This window comes from Bemisia tabaci, chromosome 2 (genome assembly GCF_918797505.1).
Source record: "Bemisia tabaci chromosome 2, PGI_BMITA_v3".
Lineage (NCBI taxonomy): Eukaryota > Metazoa > Arthropoda > Insecta > Hemiptera > Aleyrodidae > Bemisia > Bemisia tabaci.
In genome coordinates, this window is record NC_092794.1 from 75,162,858 (window position 1) to 75,183,968 (window position 21,111).

At 38.5% G+C, this 21,111-nt stretch overlaps 1 protein-coding gene across 1 annotated transcript in view; it reads right to left on the minus strand.

Annotated features, from left to right (window-relative positions):
• unk (RING finger protein unk) overlaps positions 1-21,111 on the minus strand; it is a 45,501-nt gene that overhangs the window by 23,894 nt on the left and 496 nt on the right. The window contains exons 3-8 of the mRNA XM_019056230.2: positions 18,501-18,687; positions 16,975-17,071; positions 14,280-14,415; positions 13,734-13,936; positions 4,584-4,912; positions 1,684-1,894 (exon numbers count right to left, since the gene is read on the minus strand). Of these exons, the coding sequence (XP_018911775.1) occupies positions 1,684-1,894; positions 4,584-4,912; positions 13,734-13,936; positions 14,280-14,415; positions 16,975-17,071; positions 18,501-18,687 (1,163 nt within the window). The remainder of the gene's footprint in view (positions 1-1,683; positions 1,895-4,583; positions 4,913-13,733; positions 13,937-14,279; positions 14,416-16,974; positions 17,072-18,500; positions 18,688-21,111) is intronic.

The following is a 21,111-nucleotide window of genomic DNA, read 5'->3' on the forward strand; positions in this document are numbered from 1 at the left end:
GAATAACCCTGTATGAGGAAAACGAACGGGGACGAGATAAGGACGATTCGACGTAGGTTGGTGAGGGCGTGGGCGAGGGTGTGTGTGTGTGTGTGTGTGTGTGTGTGTGCGTGCAGCACGGGCCGACATATACTGAGCGGATGCAAAATTCGAACGAAATGGTCAAAACTGTCCAAATGCAGCGAGTATCATTATCATTGTCGCGGCATGCGCAGCGCTGGCGAGTGCCGAGCCATACTACCAAGGTCCATTGGATCATTTTTGTTATTGGTAATGGGCATTTGGGCTAGGAGCTAAAGGAGCATTGAGATCGGGAGGTAGGGTAGCGCAGCGGACCTCTGATACTTTACAAATAAATGGTTAGTAAAAAATGGAGTGAATGCGATAAGCGCATATATTTTGAATAAAAATTGATCTGATAAAGTAACTTAAGTAAATAGACGAGAATCGAGACCTGGTATTTTCATGGTTTGTGTGGTTAAATTGATTTGTTTTGTTGTGGGAGGGGGAGGGGGGAAGATTAAGCACATGGAATGATTTTCGGTAATTCTATGTATACAGAGCACATGGTAATAATATAATTTGCAGACAGAACTACTACGGTACTTAAGGCTGATGCTGTTATTTCAATCGAATTCGGAACGAAGAAAAAAATTAGAGGAAGAGGAAATCTTGACAACAATATGAAAATTCTGCAATTATTTGCTAAACATGGTAAATCTTACTTCAACATTACATAATAACATTTCGATTGAAACGGCTTTCGAAACAAACGTTTCGATCGGGCATTTCGATCGAGCACTTCGATCGAGCATTTCGATCGAACATTTCGATCGAGCAGTTTGATCGAGCAGTTTGATTGAGCAGTTTGATCGAGCAGTTTTGATCGAGCAGTTTCGATCGAAACAGGTCTTCGAACGATCATCAAAATAATCGATCGATCGATCGATCGGTTCGGGGACAGGCCTATATGGAGGTCCCGCTGACGGCGCCCGGTCGAATGTGTGGCAAGAAGCCAGGGGGCAGGTCCGGCTCCATATTGGATTGCCGCTAAAGCACAGGCAAACGCGGTATTTTAAAATTTCGAACTTTAAAAGTCGTTTTCGGAGGGAAAAACGGCTTGGAAAAATCTGAACAAATTACTGCTTGATCAGGGGACAATGTAGTTGCTGAAAATGCAGGAATTAGAAACAGTTTAACAAGCTCATTGGAAATTTACTAAAAACGTTTTCTTGGAAGCTGTCATTATGAAAAATGTTGTCAAGTTGGATTTTTTTCTTTCTTTCTTTGATAAACTTAGACCTCAGTCTCTCTTGATTTACAGTGAAATGAGTTATTACAAAGAATTTCAGATTTCCAAAAAATTGCTTATCATTTTAACTACTGGACTGAAAATTGCGCTGCCCAAGCTTGCTGAGGTTTAGAGTTTTCAGATGATGGAAACCATGTCATTTCGTTGATAATGCAACAAGGTTTGCACAATTATAATAAATGCTGAAGACTTTTCGTCCACTAAAAAAAATACATTTATATCACTTGTTTTTATCGATATAATTTTTCATTCAATTATGATGGTTGCAGGTTTTTTTAAAATCATTAAGTTGGTTATTGTTGGTTGTTACCTAACATAATTTTTGCTGCAGCAATGGAGTGAAAACACTGGCCTTTAAGTTGACGACTTACCTACGACTGATTCTATTGTGTCACAAGGCTGATATGGTGAGCTAAAGTGATTGGTAAGAGGCGATATGGCCGAAGAGAAGGTATTGTTCATGCTATGTTGGTTGTTGTTCATACTCAGCGCTAGATAGAAGCCTTGCTTCCTTTGGGTTTTCTCGATAGGATCTAGAAGTGGGTCATTGTCGATAGCAATAATTTGTTTACGAACTAATTCCTAAAACAGACAAAGTTGAAAGTAAAGTATTACTTTAAAAATTCATTGAATACATGTAAAAGGGTACTATCTTAAGAGGTTCTTGCTTTTCTCTTTTGATAGATACTATGGCTAGACTACGAGGGCTATCCCAAAAGAAACCGGACTTTTGTTATAGAAGGCGAACCGAGCGTTGTAATGAAGTTTTCTTAGGCTTGTTTGAAAGCTGATAAGCTATGGGAGATGCTTGTTTTTACAGAATGCATAAATTCGTCTTGGTAAGGAAACTACACGCTTTGGAATAAAGGAAAGGCTAACAGGAATTTCGATTTTTGTCTTTATTTCAAGAAAAATTTAGATACAACTTAAAAAAAACCCAGGTTTTGAGTTAAAAACTTCGTTGCTCTCTTATTCAAATGCTTAAAAATAAGGAAATTAAAATTTTAACATATAACCTGGATTTTTTTAAGTTGTATCTAAATTTTTCTTGAAATAAAGACAAAAATCGCAACTCGAGTTTGACTTCTCCAGTAGCTTATTAGCTTTCAAACAAGCCCAAGAAAACTTCATTATGATGCTCGGTTCGCCTTCTATGACAAAAGTCCGGTTTCTTTAGGGACAGCCCTCGTACATTTGGTAAAGATATGGATTAAGAGCTGACTGAATTCAGATAAAATTGGAATTCATTGCAAATTCAAAAGAGGATCGTATTTGTATTGGATACCATGATCAAATTGCAGCACCCTTATATGTACAGACGTTAAAAACAATTGATGATGTTTATGGCTAAGCTATTCTTCTTACACCTTTGCAGAATAAGTGTATATTGATATGGAGCAGCCACCTGTGTACAAGCAGAAGTGTTATTCAGGGCTAGAGACAGCCTAACCCTTCAATGGCTGTTACTTAAATGTTTTTTGGCAGTAACAGGTGAACATTTATGAACATGTTAAGGTTAAGTAGGGCATCAAATTTCCTCTGCGGGAAACTGAGCTGCAAAAATTGATTTTAAGGACAAAAATGGCTTTTATACCAGACCTGAACCAAAGACAACATATTGAGCATTGTCCACGGTTGGTAGATTATAAGTATGCATGCAGTTCAGGATCATGTTAAAAATAGGGAAGTTTTTTATATGTATGTATTTTCAACAAACTGTGTTTTCTTCCATTTTTGCGGGGTTATACTTCCCTCATTTTATAGTTTTCCGCATGAAACTTTCCTCTTTGAAAAGTAGTGGAACAGACAATTGGATTTCATTTTGCGATGAAGAACCACTCTTCCTGGCTCATTCATAAAAGCGCTTATCTGCACAGGAAGACTTACGGCACATACATTGTTTCTAGAATGAGCTAAAAATAGTTGTTCTGTCATTACAGAATGTAGTTCAATTCTTCTGATAAGAAAAACCGGATTTCAAAGTATTATGTTGGATGATGGGGACAGTAAAGGGTGAGAGATTCTATCTTTTCAGATGTGATCAACTTCCTTGAATTTAAAGATTTTTCTTTGAAATTTTCACAAGAGGTACATATCAATCAGAACTGGGCTAATGCTGAATCTGAGTGAAATTGGCTCGACCCTCCAGAGATGGTGAGCACTAAAAGTTTCAAGCAATGAACAGAGGGTGGGGTGACTAGCCTTAGCAGTGCTACATTACGCTGTGGCTTGCCCAGACGGAAAGTTCTTGAACAAACTGTTTATTTGTATTGCTTTAATTTAAAAATTGTTCAGTAGTAGCTGAACACGGGAACTACTACTGAGATGATACTTTCCCTTCAAAATACACTAATTTCACAGTGTTTGTGCGAGTCACTCAAAAGCAACAAAAACTAAACATGCATATCGAAATTTCACACAAAAAGCACATCAGGAGAGGGAGGCATCACTCTCCCGCCTCTCATACACATTGCAGAGTGAATTTTTCCTTTATTTCGACGGATTCAGATTCAGCATACTATCCTGGTGAAATATATATATACAATTGTAGGTATGTATTGTAGTTAGCTATTGTATCACCAAACGCACTGAAGGTATTCATGAGTTTTGTGTCCACCATACTTACTTACAATTGTATATATTTTTCACCAGGATTGCAAGCTGAATCTGAATCCGTCGAAAAAAAAGAAAAACTCACGAATGATAAAAAATTTGGTTGGCAATTTTTCGTCTACCAGAAGACCATGACAAGGGTCCAGCTGCAAGGTAAAGGCTCGGCGTGGACACAATGGTAACAATACTTCGAGTTATGAGCTCGGCGACCTAGCTGCTCCACACCGAGATCCATGGTTGCGATTCTCGGTTTGCCCAAAAATGCCCGAATTTTTACTCTGTTTACTTGGTTTGCACACACTACAGTGTATGGGCTGACATTCAACAAAAAAATTACCGTAAATGGAATTGACTCTACTTTTAGAATTACTGTTGAAATTAACTCTCCAGTAGATATGCTCCTGATCACTACAGTTTAGGAGTTTTTCGAGTCTTTCAAAATCTAGAATTTTTCAGTTGAAAGTCCGGTTGAGTTGGCTGGAATTTCTTTTTTGAAAATATTTCTTTTCTTCTTTCTTTTGTTTATCTCTTATTTTTATCTTTTTCTGTTTTAATATTGATTTCCCTTCAGAAATTAGAGGGACACCCTACATTTTTACATGGACCCCTTGACACGAGAAATGTTGATCACTTAAGGAAACTATGGATATGCACTTACAGCTTGGATAGCCTCATGCTGTGGCTGCTGGGAATTGAAGACCGGTGAGCTGAGGTGATTGTTCTCAATCATTCTGCTTTGAGAGAGCTGTGCACCTGGTGCTTTGCTGTGAGAACTATTTGATCCCATGCTGCTTGTTGACGCGCACTCAGACCCATCTCCACTTCCGTTTTGAGATGAATCACAACTTTGCTCCTCCTTCTTTGGAGAATTGGAATCTGAATTTTTATTACTAGGATCCAGTGGTGAAAGAGCATTTGAAAGTATATCCGACAATGTTGCTCCACCTTCTAAAGGAGCTGCTAGTTCCCGCGCTATCGTCATTTCCTCTGAAACAATATTTAATTTGATTTAATGGCATGAAATATTTATACATACAAAAAAAATCTAATTATGCACGAATCTAGAAGAGACTTTGTTCAATATTCATAAGTAGTGTAGGCTGCTAAAATAAGGCACCTAATTAAGGCTCCTACAGCAGTTCACCCTTTGCACTTCTTCAAAATTTGAAAAATTTACATGTGCAATTGATACCTTCCTGTGGATAATTGACAGGAAAAATTAAAAATATTGTAATATAAATGCTATCTTTACGCAGAGAGCTACAATAGAGCACCTCTTTCCTCTATCGCTATCTCGAGGTTCTGCGGAAAGCAAGAAATTGGCAAATATTGTAGTTCCACCATACTATGCCTACAATTAGGCAAGAAGTACACTGAAGTCTCGATAAGTAAGATTATCGAATAGTCGAAAATTCAGAAAAGTTGGATTCTTTCTCTAGTCCTGATAATTTCCCCATAAAAACATGTTTTAAATTCTGAGTTGGAAAGCAGGATTTCTTTTGAGTGGGAAATTCCTTCATTTCTGACATATTTTTCGATCAAGATACAAAGTTCTTTCACATCAAGTCGAACAAAAAAGCAGAGTTGCTAACAGCATTCCATGATATAATGCAGATGTTGGAATACAAGCTGTACAGGTCAGGTAGTCAGAAACAGTAGTAAATAGTAGTTTATGCATTTTCCAATTTCTTTTTACTCGAATGAGTCATTTGGCACACGCTCACCGGAATCTCTGCTTGGCAACTGGGGCTACTACTGCGAGTGAAGCATTTTCCTAGGTAAAAAGAGAGGGTCAAATGCAATCTCTGACTGAATAAAACACACTTTTTAAGGAGGTTGCAGGAGATTAAAGTGTTAACAATCAATACTTACTAGAAGGACTCACTTGCACAAACATGACTAACTGACTGTTCTCTTCTTCCTTGTACCTTGTAATATGCTCGCAGTCAGGTCTAGACATTTCGTCTGTCATTTCTAACTACACCCTCTGACAGCGAACTGTCAAACTTCTGACCCTCAAGAATATATTATTAATAGCCCTATGGAAGCAATGAGAGCGGACATCATAACAACAAATGTTAACAAGTAGCAAAAGCTACCTGCTGAGGGGGCGCAGCCCCCCCCCCCTTTCAAATTATATATGTGAGACTTTCAGTATCATAGAAGTCGTGCGGCGACATGCCGGATGAAATGCCACAATTAAAATTATTGCATCAGATGATAAGCTGATAAAAGCCTTACCTAGTAATTTTGGAACATTTCTGACACAGTATGGTTGCTTTAATTATCACTTTAATTTGCGAGATACAAATTGTTTTCACTGGAGTCATACATAGTTAAATTTGATTTTGACTGACTTAATTTCTGATGGATTCAAACTCATAATATACATTTAGGTTCCAGGGAAAGAAAAAATTAATGGAAATACAGATGAGCAACACTTCACATGAATATAGATTGATTAAAAATGAATAATCCGAAGAAGTGATGGAATAAATGATAATGAGCTTGTTCAGCAATTCGTAATTCTTGCATTTTTGGAAACAAGAGAGTGCACTGAGTTCACAGGAATTTTCCCCGATTTTTTTGAGCAATATTAACCCACGAAATACGAGTCCAAAAGTCCGTATTTTGGGCTCCCATTTAAACGCGCGCCGCTTGGCCCACACACGGCAGAGGCATGCAGAGGTACCTCGCCGGCACGCCGGGTCAGAAGTGTGGCCACCGCCGGACGGAGAAAATGGGCGCCATTTTGAGATGGGCCAAGCGGCGCGCGTTTAAATGGGAGCCCAAAATACGGACTTTTGGACTCGTATTTCGTGGGTTAATATTGCTCAAAAAAATCGGGGAAAATTCCTGTGAACTCTGTGCACTCTCTAGTTTCCAAAAATGCAAGAATTACGAATTGCTGAACAAGCTCATTGTTTACTACAGTAAATACTATACCTAGGATTCCTAGGAATTTTAAATAAAATCCCACCCATCACTAAAATAACCCATATGTATATACTCGTGGTGCCTGCTCTCGGCTCGATTTCGCCGAATGGAATTCTTTATCATCGCGATTGTCCTTGTTGCGTGCGGGAGGAAATGAAGGCGCGCTCGCAGTAGCAAGAAGCAGACGCGCCAGGTTGCTTGCGACGCGTGAATGTAGCTTAACCTCCACAGATTAACAAACCGTCGCGCAGCCACGCGAAAAGTCCTATACCTACATAGAGCAACAAAAGGGAGGTATTTGCATCTTGAGGTTTGTTTACCCTGTGACGTATGTCTGTACAACCTGGCCAGCGAAATCCGAAATTCGAACTATGAAAAATTGACCATAATTTCCGACTTTCCGAGGTGTAAAACACACAACTCAGCAGAAGAAAGAAAGAAAAATTGATTCGATATTTCTAGAGATAAATGTATCGATACGGACGACATATCAACGTTGAAATATCGATACAATATTTTGGTCTAAAATATCGATAGTCTGGTGGCGCGGAGCGTCTTTGGGGGAGGGGGGTGGGCCGCGTAGCGGCCAGTCGCCGAACGATAGAATATCGCACCCGAACTGGGCCTTACTCGAAACGTTTATCAATGTTCCCACAAAAATGACGCGGCGCAACGGTCGCGGCCACACCGGAGCCGAAGCTCCGGAGAGTGACTCTAAGAGGAGAAAGGGGGGAGGGAGGGCCCCCTTCGGCCCTGGGCAGACCGACCCTGGCGAGAGTAATAAAAACGAAAAACTCAAGTGCACACGTGCAGAGCTCGAAGCATTGGAGCCAAATTGGTCTGTTTGTTATTTAGGGATAGTGTCCTAGCATAAGTTTATTTAAAAAACAATTAAATAAGAGGAAGGATTTCAACCCTGAAAAATGTCCTCTTCTCTCAGGGACCACTGACAGCATGTGACCCTGGGATCTTTGTCAGTTTTGGTGAGCACAGTTTCAGAGATGGACCATTTTTTTTAGAGAGCGAACAAATAAAAATTTTGAGCACTAAGTTGGTCACAACTATATCCGGAAGTCGTTACAGTGACATTTTTGTGCAATATGCTTCTGTGGAAAGTGCAATACTTAATGAATACTTTTGACAAATCGTGTTTTTTCCGGTTTGTGCTTCAAACGTGATTTATTTGTGGAGTGTCATACGTTCCTTTTTGAATTGAAAAACTCGTCAGATGCATTAGGTAATTAAGTACAGCATCTCTCATTTCTTAACGCAGGGGGCGGAAAATTTTGCATTTTTTTAAAATGTAGGTTTAAAAAAAATCGGATTCAGAAAAAAAATTACAAACGAGAAAGCGTCTTTCGGTGACACAAGAGACAGCACCTTTAATTAGTCGAGTTAAGAGAGAAACTAAACACGCAATTTGGCATGGAGCGGTGCAGCAATGATGATGAGGACTTGAGATGAAAAGGAGAAGCCCTCAGCGCGGCGCACGGTGAATCGAGTCAATGAGAGAGGTCGGAAAAAATTTGGGAACTTAAAACGCTCATAACTTCGTTTATACAAGAATCTTATGTTCTGCAAGCTGTTCCACTGGTTTTCTCGTGATATTTTCTTCCAGTATCACCCCTTGAACTTTAAAATGTGACGAAATAAACATCAACATTTGCAGTTTTTGTCACAAATTTCATGTCCGACCTCTCTAATTGACTCAATCCACTGTGCGGCGGTCGGCGTGAAACGCATAGCGCCTACAAGACTGTAGGAATACTTCACGCATTGCGCCAAACACAGTGCGGTGGCGGAAGTTAAAATTATTAAACCACATTTATGTTTCTTCTTGCATAATTTTTACCTTCATTTCTTACAAATGGAAGGCCTTGTTCACACATAGATAGGTTTACGGAACTTAACTTTCGCGCAAAGTTCCGTGCGAACTTTTGCTAGTAAAGAGGGGCATAGTGTCCTTTCTTTTAATTTTTCTTGTTTTGCCGCGTGAAAATGCGGGTGTGATCCCTGCGAAACGTCCTGGGTTTCTTATTATATTTTATGTGTTTCTTTTTATTATTTGCGGCCTTAGTCCCGTTTTTAGTTGTTTCTCTGTTAATGTTTCGGGCCGATTAAGTTGTTTATTATTGATGTTTCGAAACGAATGAGAAGGGGGCGGCAAAATACAGGTAGCCCATAGGCAGCAAGTAGGTAAATCCGGCCCATGGGCTGCAAGTAGGCAAATCCGGCCCTGTTTTTTAAATGAATTTTGAGTCAAATTTACGTGAGAAATTTATTTACCAAGATTATTTTTCTTAATTAAAATTAACTTTCTTTTTCATACAGTTTTTACGTAAATACATTTGTTCGTAATTTCCAATACTTTTTACGAAATTTTTATGTTAATTTAATTGTTATGTAAATTTGACTTCCTTTTCCGACTTTTTTCTTTTTTCGCGTCTTTCTGTGACTTTTAACAATTTTAGACTTTCTTTCCTTACTCTAGTAAGGATCTAGTAGTCAGAATCTATCCTGAACGACAACTTACATTCATGGAAAATAAAGCTTTAAATGTTCCTGACCATTTTTTACCATCCAAACTCACTAGAACACATTGTATATATGAAAAATTTGAAGAGCATCGCTGTCAAAAGCTAAGTTCTCCTTCGATTTAGCTCTTTTTGTATGGTCTATGGGTAAGGACAAAACTAACTGTATTTGCTAAACACTTACTGTTTTTTATTCATAAAATTTGAAAGTCTCAATGAAAGCAAAGCTATGTCCAATCACAGCTAGGTATTTTTATTTTGAGACTGCACATCCCCAACTTCTCCCACTTTTTCAGCCGAATTATTTTTTTTTTGGGCTAGATTTTGGTTGGTGCAGTAATGATGATGGTTATTTTTAGAAGACTATGATGGTAAAACCTAAATTTTCCAATGATATTTTATCAGCATAGTCAACTCAACTACGACTTCAATCATAAATAACTCCATTTGGCGAAATTGAGCTGAAAGGCACAAGTAAGGGTTCTTGAAAGTAGACGTCATAGCTCAACATTATAGGGTTGGTTCAAATAACTTTTAATGTGTTTTAGACTTTTTTTCTTACCGTAGACCCTGAAAAACCACTTAAATTCAAGGAAAATAAAGCGTTAAATGTTCATACCCATTTTTAAATGTCAGAACTCACTAGACCACATTATATTCATGATAAATTTAAAGAACATCAAAGTGAAAAGTTGAGTTTTCCTTAGATTTAGCACTTTCTGTATGGTCTTTAAGGTAACGACAAAAAGTGCTAAATCGAAGGAGAACTCAACTTTTCACAGCGATATTCATTAAATTAATCATGAATATAATGTGGTCTAGTGAGTTCTGAAACTTAAAAATTGGTTATGAACATTGAAAACTTTTAGTTCCATGAATTGAAGTTGTCGCTTAGGGTCTATTAGCGCTAAGGAAAAAAATTCTAAAAGTTGTTTGAACCAACCCTATAATATTCTCCCAGAGGATTCACTTTCAGACAGTAATAATTAATCAACATAAATATCAACCATTACTGAATCATCAAAGATACCATTGGGCGAATTGAGCCAAAAAGCACCAGTTTGGAGTCTTGAAATTTTGGCCTTATTTACGCTATTAAACCGTGACTCCAAGATAAAGAATGCCATAAGGCGACATTGAGCCGAAAGGCACCAGTGTGGGTTCTTTACATTTTGGTCACAGTTCATTGCTAAACGCTACCAAACTATGCATAAATGATCAGAAATTCCATTTGGCGACACATGTTAACACTCTTTGAACATCTGAGGTATGAGTTCTGGAAATTTTGGCTATACTTGGTTGCTAAATGCTACTTAAAAGTAAATGTTCAACAGTGACTTGATGATAAAGAATGCCATACGGCGACATTGAGCCGAAAGGCACCAGTGTGGGTTCTTTACATTTTGGTCACAGTTGATTGCTAAACGCTACCAAACCATGCCTAAATGATCAGAAATTCCATTTGGCATAATGGAGATGTTGCATAATGAGGAATTTGCGATTTGACTGGTGATTCTTCTGTAAAAGTTCTTGAGAAACACGATGGTGCCACTGGTTTTCTCTGAATTCAACTCCCAAGCTCAAAAAAAGCACTCAAGTTGAGGCCAAAATGGAGGGGATATCCCACCCTGCCCTGAGAGTCAACGTCTACATGAAGACAAACTCTCCATGCAAAGATAGGGAGCAAATACATTAGCAGGGTTGCCGTGTTTTCAGTTTTGGAGTCCCCAAATAATGTGGCAGCCTTGTCAATGTATTAGCTCCCTATCTTTGCATGGAGAGTTGGTCTTGATGCAGACGTGGACTCTCAGGGTGGGGTGGGATATCCCCTCCATTTTGGCCTCAACTTGAGAGCTTTTTTTGAGCTTAGGAGTTGAATTCAGAGAAAACCAGTGGCACCATCGCACTGTGGGCCAGATCGTGTCCGTAGCGGCGCGAAATGCAATTTTTCGACATTTTTTTTTCCACATCAGAGCTATCTTAATCGATGCTCAGATACCTACTGATCACGAAATTACATGGGAATATCTAAAATATTCATTATATCTGCGGTTTCCACGTAGATAGATATGCAGCATGTGACATGTGATGAACCCAGATTTCTGCAACCTGAGGCGCGCGTTGTATACTAGCTCATTTCACAGAGCACTCGTGAACCTCAAACCATTATATGTATCTGACTGGTAAACCCATTGCATGAAGAGTATTTTCGCTTTTGCAGATCCGAAAAATATTGATTTTTAGCTGCAGGGCATGAGATCATGAGATCAAAGTTGCCCGAAAAATAAGCCTTAAAAAATGAATTTTTCAGAATATTGTAGACAGGAAAAGTGTCATTGCGGTTCGTTGCGCAGTTCTCCTTGGTATTTTTAGAAAGCATATATCCTAGAGATACCATATACCAAAGCACAAACAGTACAAACCGGTACAACCATATTTGTCGGATGCTTATTTGACGTGACCTCCAATTTCCGCGAAAATCAGATGTAGAGGTTTTAAGGAACTACATTACACAGTAAAGCGGCCAATGAAATAGTTTAACACAAATTCATGTTTTAAGGGTTTTTAAGGTTTCTAATAGCATTTCTCGCTCTTTCGATACTTTAGGGTGGAAGGAGGGGGAGGGGGAGGCCGACCAAAATCAGACAGTCAAAAATTTGTTATGGTTAACAATTTTCTTGAGCTCAGTAAATAATGATAATTTTTTTACATCCGTTCATGCATTCAGCCCAAATAGGACTGGTTTTAAACCAATTTGGCAATGAATAAGAAAATTCTACCATAAGTTTACAGCGAGTTGACCGTCGCTGACACCAATATAACTGATGAAATTTCAACTTCACTGTTGAACTGTACTTCATGCAATCTTGCGTGCTTGAGGATGATATCTTCGAGGGAGAGGAGGATTCTATATCGAATTCTCTTAATTCGATCAAACATTAGTATTGGTATGAAAATAACGCAATAACAAGAACCGACTCGTACACAGCTCAGGATACAGTAACTTACCGAAAATAACACATTATTTACACAATGACAATAGCTTTTAATAGGGGTGTAACACTAAAATAGGCATAGCTGTATTTAAAGAAGTCAATATTTAGTTATCTGAGTGACTTCAATCATACGATATTACATTACTTTCAGTCCAACAATGAAATTGAAATTTCATCAGTTATATTGGTGTCAGCGATGGTCAACTCACTATAAACTTAGGTGCGAAGTGATGGTAGAATTTTCATATTCATTGCCAAATTGGTTTAAAACCAGTCCTATTTGGGCTGAATGCGTGAACGGATGTAAAAAAAATTATCATTATTTACTGAGCTCAAGAAAATTGTTAACCATAACAAATTTTTGACTGTCTGATTTTGGTCGGCCTCCCCCTCCCCCTCCTTCCACCCTAAAGTATCGAAAGAGCGAGAAATGCTATTAGAAACCTTAAAAACCCTTAAAACATGAATTTGTGTTAAACTATTTCATTGGCCGCTTTACTGTGTAATGTAGTTCCTTAAAACCTCTACATCTGATTTTCGCGGAAATTGGAGGTCACGTCAAATAAGCATCCGACAAATATGGTTGTACCGGTTTGTACCGTTTGTGCTTTGGTATATGGTATCTCTAGGATATATGCTTTCTAAAAATACCAAGGAGAACTGCACAACGAACCGCAATGACACTTTTCCTGTCTACAATATTCTGAAAAATTCATTTTTTAAGGCTTATTTTTCGGGCAACTTTGATCTCATGATCTCATGCCCTGCAGCTAAAAATCAATATTTTTCGGATCTACAAAAGCGAAAATATTCTCCTTCCAATAGAATTACAAGGTTAGATGATAAGATTGCATTTTTCGGTTCGATGATTGTGTTTTTAACCCATTTTATAAGAGCACAAGATCCTCTTTTTTATCGAGCAATTTCTTCAGCTTTCGACGTCCAAAACCTACATTTAGACATTTTTGCCGGTTTTTTGACACAAAATTTGGAAAGAACAGATCAAATTACCCTAGAAATCATCATGTTTGGAACGATATGCCTGATCTAGCTGGAGTTATCAATTAAGCGCCGCTACGGACACGATCTGGCCCACCGTGCATCGTGTTTCTCGCGAACTTTTACACAAGAATCAACAGTCAAATCGCAAATTCCTCACACATGCAACATCTCCATTGGGCCAAAATGCATTGATATCAATACTTCATATGTTACTTGGTTCCTCGAAAATTCTCCTCTTGGACTTAGCCTAAAAGTGTGAACATTTTTTAGCCTCCGGCGAAACCTAGAGTCTAAACGGCTTCGCCGCACGACTAAAAAGGAAAAAAAGGTTTCACTTACGGTCAACATGGGCAAAAGCACAAAAAACACCGCGTGGACAATAGCCTGCTTGTTGAACATCATTACATTTGGTTGATTTGTAGATTTCAGGATGAAACTGCTGCTCTGTGCGTGTATGACAATAAGCACATGTATCACCGCTCTCACAATTCCCTGGTTCACCCCACTCATCGCCATGTTTGACATTGGGACAAGGCGTTGATCTGTTGACAGACAAACCAAACATTTCGCTGAATATAAAGGTTGTCCCACTTGTGACTGACTCTCGTACAAGCAAACGACCAGAGCTGGCAAACTGTTGCTCAGGCATGCCTAATTGCACCACTTTCATGTGATTCAAGAGCTTCATGGTTGGTCACTTGCCTTCAAGCAAACCATCAAGGATCTTGTTTGCTCAAAATTTCGTGAGTTATAGTGTTTTTGAGATCATATATTTAAGGGAGTTCTGGGGAGGGGTAGGGGGAACTGTTTCTGAAAAGTTTTCATGGAAACTTAGCACATGAAAATAAGGGGAAAAAAGGAGATGAGAGAAGAAACAAGTATTACCTGTATTTAAATTTTCTTGGACTTCTTCTTTTATCTCTGCTATTGTGATACTGTGGACATGCGTATCCCTGTCTACATAATCTGGGCGGCCTCTTGCAAGGTTCCGTTTTATAACTGGACAGTACATAATTCGTATCTACAAGAGCAATCCAAATAAATTAGTACATTGCAAAATATAGATATTGTTGACACTCTAAAAAGAGTAAGAAAACCCCTGGAGGTAAAACCCAACTTGTACCTAAAGAGTGCCACGGTTTTAGAGTTTCACTAAGTTTCCAGTGAGACATCTCCTTATATCAGCCCACACAAAGGCAAAACCAGCCAGCTAAGAGTCCTGTAAGTAAGGGTGTTTTGTATACTAAAATAGCTGAAAATATTTGAATTACACTTATGCTCTGAGAAAATGCATCACCAGCAGTGAAGTCCACCTGAAATCATTATTCTTTGCGTCCGTGCATAATTGAGTACTAATCTACAGAAAAATCTGAAAATTTGTTAAAATCTTAATACAGAATTAAAAAATTGGACCGACCTGAAGGAAAAATAAAGAGCCAGAGAAAATTGAGGATTTTGTATACCTATGATCAGAGGAAAAAAAAATCTTGAAAACTGAAGTCTGTCAGATTTCTAAGTTGCAAAAATCATGAAGTCATTGAGGACCTGTGCTCATCTTGATTAATTTAAAGTGATGTTTGAAGAGCAAGTTTCTCAGTAATTTATTTAACTGATAAAATTTATGGGTCATAAACTGTTTGAGCAATGTAGATTGGACGCACGTCGACAATCAAAGTTACTTTTAAGAGAATGCCTGGTGCTCAAAAGTTGTGGGTCGATTTCCATAGTCACAGAATTGCAGTTAGATGGTTTAAGCTTTTAGATTAGCTACAATAAATAAGATCTGTCCCAACACCTACTTCATACGTTCAATATTAACAGAGATGACACCCTTTGAAAAAGATGGTGTATGACATCATCCACCTTGATAGTGCATACCAAAGTTTCTTCCACCTTGGTTGCTGAATGATAAAACGAATGAAATCGAGGTGGAGCAAACCATGGTATGCAACATTGCAACAGATTACAAACATTGTGTTATTCGACGGACTATATCTCTAAAACTATTGAACGTGGAAACTTGGTGTTTGGACGAATATTATTATTTCCTGCTGAACCATGATATGAAATCATCAACACACAATGGGCCTGTTGCAAACTTTTGCTAGAGCAAAAATAAGAGTTGTTTCTTATAGATAATGCCTCAAAAATCACGATGAGCGCATCGGCAAAGTCTGAAATGCACTCATAACTTCACAGTCTGCGTAAGAAATTTGCGTTTTTTTAAGCTTCCCGCTTCAAAAACGATACTACGGCACGGATGAACATTTTGTAAGAGGAGTCGTTCCATCGTCGGCAATACTCATCATGGCCGACGCCAATCCGCCAAAACACGTGTGATGGGACGAGATAACACCTGAACTGGATTAGACCAGATAACAATCGGCGTGTTTACGTTCATATTTTCCACGCCCGAATTGATTGACCTTGAACTCTCCTCGAAGTACGCGCGGAACTGCGCGCAAGCGTCGGCCATGATGAATATCGCCGACGATGGAGCGACTCCTCTAACAAAATGTTCGCCTGTGCCGTAGTATCGTTTTTGAAGCGGGAAGCTTAAAAAAACGCAAATTTCTTACGCAGATTGTGAAGTTATGAGTGCATTTCAGACTTTGCCGATGCGCTCATCGTGATTTTTGAGGCATTATCTATAAGAAACAACTCTTATTTTTGCTCTAGCAAAAGTTTGCAACAGGCCCATTCTGTGACTGACGCAACTGACCTGTTACTGTCTTTCCCGATCATATTGCATTAGATAGCTACAATATTTTGATTACATTTTATGATAAGGAACTACTAGTTCTGGTTCATCCAAAAATTGCCTACCTGCATAGGGATCTGCACCTGCCTGGTACATACAAAATTTCAAAAAAATGAGTCAGACATCGTAGTTCCTCATTGCAAAATATAATGCATTTGGTCTCCAGGATGTTTGGTTAACGTATCTGACATATACATAATATCGCCCTTCAGACATAAAAGCATGTCTTAATCTCCTTGTGAGCTCTGTTCTTATGATTCCATGCTTTCAATAGAGATACACTCTTATGTCAGAGCAGCGATGATATATAAAAAAAGAAGAAGAGGAAGAAAATGTTACATTCTGACCATGTGCAGAGGAGGATATTGTGGTCGTTCATGATGTTCCAGCTGATGCAAAATTCAAACAGTTCATACCAACTGAACACTTAACTCTTTGACAACTAAGTTAGGAATGTAGGAGCAGCGCCCCTCAGTTGGGTAAAAAATGGATTATCATGCAAATCTGATAGTTTTTTTTTTTTCATTTTCACAAAAGCGCACTCTTCGTCCACTACAGCCATTCTCAAGAACTAAGCTCAAGAGCACTCACTCTCACAATTTCATTAGAATCCCATACTGGACGCCATGGCAGAAAATTTAGATAAAGGTACAGATGCAAGTATACTCCTCCTGAGACCGTTTCTCCGCCACATATGTACTATGCTGTGGCAGGCAAAGTTGATCATGGTTAATAATGTAAGATAAGAGGTTATACAAATTAGGAAGGTACGCTTTAAACAATTACATCCACAAGACTGAACATTTATGATAGACCTACCTTGCCATTTCGGATCTTCGTTCATTAAGTTTCTTTCTTTATCTAGAGCATTTGGCCCATTTGTTGAATTCCCCTCACCATCTGGGTTTTCCAAGGCCTGCAAATGTATCAAAAATGCAATACAGACATTAATGGGGAAAACAGGTCTCAAGAATTTAGAGATAACTGGATAGCACTGTTAAGGTTTTGACGACAATTGGATATTTATGTAAAAGCCACACAAGAAGACTCACAACTTACTTTCCACTGCTGAAGCCAAACATGACCTTAGTTTCTTCTCATCACCTACCAATAATCTTTTATTGGCCTAAAAAATGAGTATTTTTAAGAAAATATTTTTCGTTGGCAACCTTCTAGAGAAAGCGATGGTCCTGATTTTTTTTTTTTAAATCTGAATCTCAACATTAACACCTACGGATATAAATTTTGAGCATCATCTGTGCAATGATAGAAGTATTACAAATTAATTCACCACCAGGAGGCTACACCCCTTTACCATTTAACAATTCAACCCACTGAAGCACTTTGTGCCTCATGCGTAAAGCGTTACAAGTTAACCTTGTGATTTTATATTACAGAGTAAGTGCCAAAATTAGAGGGTTAATATCGACAAACATGGTGATATGTTGATAGGAATTCATAAATACCCATACAGGAAAACCACTCAAAGTTGTTTCTTAATTGAAGAAGTAAACCATGTGGAAAAACTTTTATACAGACAAAAGACAGTGCGCACCATGGCCCATGGTACGGATGAGCCCAGAGGAGTTATGAGCCATTCCTTCAATTAGGTAGAGAACTTGCTTCACAAAGATCAGTCTCACCTTCAACTTCCAAAACCTTTCGGATTGAAAGGCTTCATATTAGTAAGTCTTTATTGTACTTCTTCTTGGAAATATTTTTCAGTGCTGCCTGCATGGGGGCTGTCAGTAGCGTTCCATGATCATTTGACAATTATATCAATTGATTCCAATTTTAGAGCTATTCCTGTCAAATGGGGTCTCAACTGCTAGTTGACGAACTACCAGTTAAAGGTAACTTCCAGTTTGACCTAAAGGAGAGTCTTGTCACTGATTTTCATCCTCTAGTTACTGAACAAAGACTACTTGCCAAACAGTGCATTAACATGATTTGTTCCCTCAAATCCTACATCAGGTTGTATCTAATATCTGGGAACCCTTGCCGAAAATTCAATTAGCAGTTGAACGAGACGACAGAACAACCCTTGCAAAGAGGAGGGTGCGGGTGGCAGGGTCCGCAAACGGAGTAGGTAGTTAAATCTGGCTCTTTGTGAACTAGTGAAATGCGAAGAACCGGAACGAATGTTTTGTCTGAAGTCCTAGTTGAAACCTAACAGGCAGAAAAAGCACCAGTTGAAAATCAGCCCATTAACAGCCTCTCAACCAGTAGTTGTAAATTGACAAAACACCAATCTCTAGTTGAACCTTAACAGACAGTCAACTACTAGTTGAATGATTTGACAGGAATCGCCCTTAATCATTCATTGTAGGGGAAAATTAGATTACCTGAATTTCTTTGATGTCATAAACAGGTGGTCTCAGGTCATGATTGCCATGTGCAAAAGCACAATGCGGCCCATTCTTGACGCAAAAGCCTCTCGTATCCGTATCATGGACGCACATGCATGTCTTATAGTACCGTAAGTGGTATCTACGTTCCGTGTCGCCAGCTGTTCTATGTAGAAATTGGCAGCTGTAATGAAACAATAATGATCGTCGTTAGCTAAACATCTAAGACACTACTTAAGTCTGAATTGCAAAATGAGGGAAAAGCTACTAAATACAGTAAAGTACCAATTATTCGGTGCAATAAGGCAGCAGCCTGCGCCGAAAAACGAAAATAATTAATAATCGAAACCACCAAAAAAAAAAAAACACACAAACATAAGATGTCATTTCAAGCTCTGTTTCTTAGCAAAAATCACAACCTTGGTCAATTCTCTATCATATTTGGAAAACTTAAGTCATATAATTGACAAATAAATTACAAAAAACCACTCATATGGTCAATTCTTGTCCTAGACACCAGTTTCTGTCATGTCATGTCTAGAAATGCCACGTTTTCATGGTAAAAAAGCTGCAACGGATAACAAAAGCACAGATGAGCAGTTCTTTACAGTATGAGTATATAATGTTATTTTTTAACTTCTCCATTGAGTGGGAAACAAATCTAATCATTATTGATGTCTAGAAAAATATCCAAGAGAGTCATCCCCTGTCAAAAAGACCTCGTCCAAAGCCCTGCCATTATCGAGTTAGTTCAAATTTAGTGTACAAGGTTAGTTGATCAGTAAAAGGAACAAGGTGAAATATGTCCTTCTCTGACACTTGCTTATAAAATATCCAGTAGTAAATCTAAGTGAATTTTCGCAATTCTCAAAAAAGCGAATTTCAGTGGTTTTTATTTTCTTGACCTTCCTCACTTTGGCTCTCCTCAAAGGCACTAGGTAACAATCTACCTTTTAATGCATGCATGATAGCCCAAACAGAGAGGAATTAGGGTTTGCAAAAATTAGGGGCAGCCATTTCTTAAATGATTCCTGAGTAATTCATGATACTGGCTTGTAATTTCAACCATTACTTAGCTAAAAATGTTATGCCTTAGAATTGCCAAAGTTAGCAAAAATGGGCTGGAATTGGCTTTTTAAGGGTTTATCGCTTGTTGCTGGCTAAGAATTGTTACACTCAAAAGGTAGGTTTGGTCGTAAATCCATTCATCTGTAAAGGTCCTTTAACAAATTAAGTCATTGACACCATAAAACGGGATTGAATGATTCTAATTAGCAAGGGGCAGAAATACAAGGGGGGAAACAATAACAATAAGGGGAAAAAAAAAGAGAAATATTAAATCAAATTTGGATATTAGTCTGCTTTGGCCTTCGACTAAAGATATCTTAGGTAATTTGGAAGAATTAAGAACCCAATTTTGTGTGGTGTGTAGTGCACTATATAAACTACCTCAAGATGAAAAGAAATCAGGTATTGGAGTCGAAGATTTCGTGGAGTGAAGGTGCACACCTTACAAGGGCAGTCTTACTTTCAAGAGCATTACACTGGCACACTAAGGTATGCAGTCCGTAAAAGCCAGGTATTGCTTGTATAGGTCAAGGTAAGTGAAACAAAAATATGCTTTTCTATTACAGGCCACCCTACATCGATAAAATGATCTGTTTAAATTGCGTCAATTTAATCTTGGCCCCAATATTAGAAGAAAATGCTGAATTACAGCCTGAAGAGCAAGAACACCGTCTAGCAGTTAGAAATCAAACCGAAACCCAGTTTCAGTTGCCTTCTGAGTAGAAAAATTTTAGCTTTCGGTTTGAACTAGCCACTTGTGGTTGATAGTAGCAAATTTTTGTCGGGTCAGCAACAGTAAAATTACATCCCCGCGAGTTAGGTTTGGTTCAAGTTCATTTCTGTTTGCGCATTTATTAGAAAAACACATTCAAGATGGCACATAGTCTGGTTTTGCAGTCTCTCCCAGGAAAACAGTGAATTTACTGAACTTTCGGGATCCATTACTTTGGAGCTTTCATCACCGACGATTGAATTCCACAAATTCCTCTCTGTAGCATTGATCTACCCCCTGATATTTTCAAATCAGAATTCACCAGTCTATAAACTATAGTTCCCTGCAAATTGCATTGAAGTTCTTATTGACAATATCAAATTAAATTCAGATCTTAGCTTACATTCCAACCTACGATTTTTGTGTTCTCCCGAAGGCTGAGAATCAGTGATTTCTCCTAATCTTTGCAAAAAAGTGGCAATGGCACCGATGAAACTTAGCATTACGATCACTTTGAGGACTCAGGAGTTGAGGAGCATTCCTCAGTACCACTTAACTTGCGAATAAGTGGGTATCTTATGGGGTGATCCATTTCAAAACAAAGTAAGGGTGAGTATGCAAGCACACAGGTTAACCAAGAAAATCTCTTATCACAACCAACAACCAAAACAGGGGACTTGTAATGCATAAAGAGGGCATAAACGCCGTTACAAGTCATGAGGATCAAGAGACAGAGGCCACTGGTAAAAATATGCGCTGAGAAAGGAGAATTATACTAGAATCCTGGCTAAAAAGGTTAGGCTTAATTGGCCAACTCCAAACAATAGC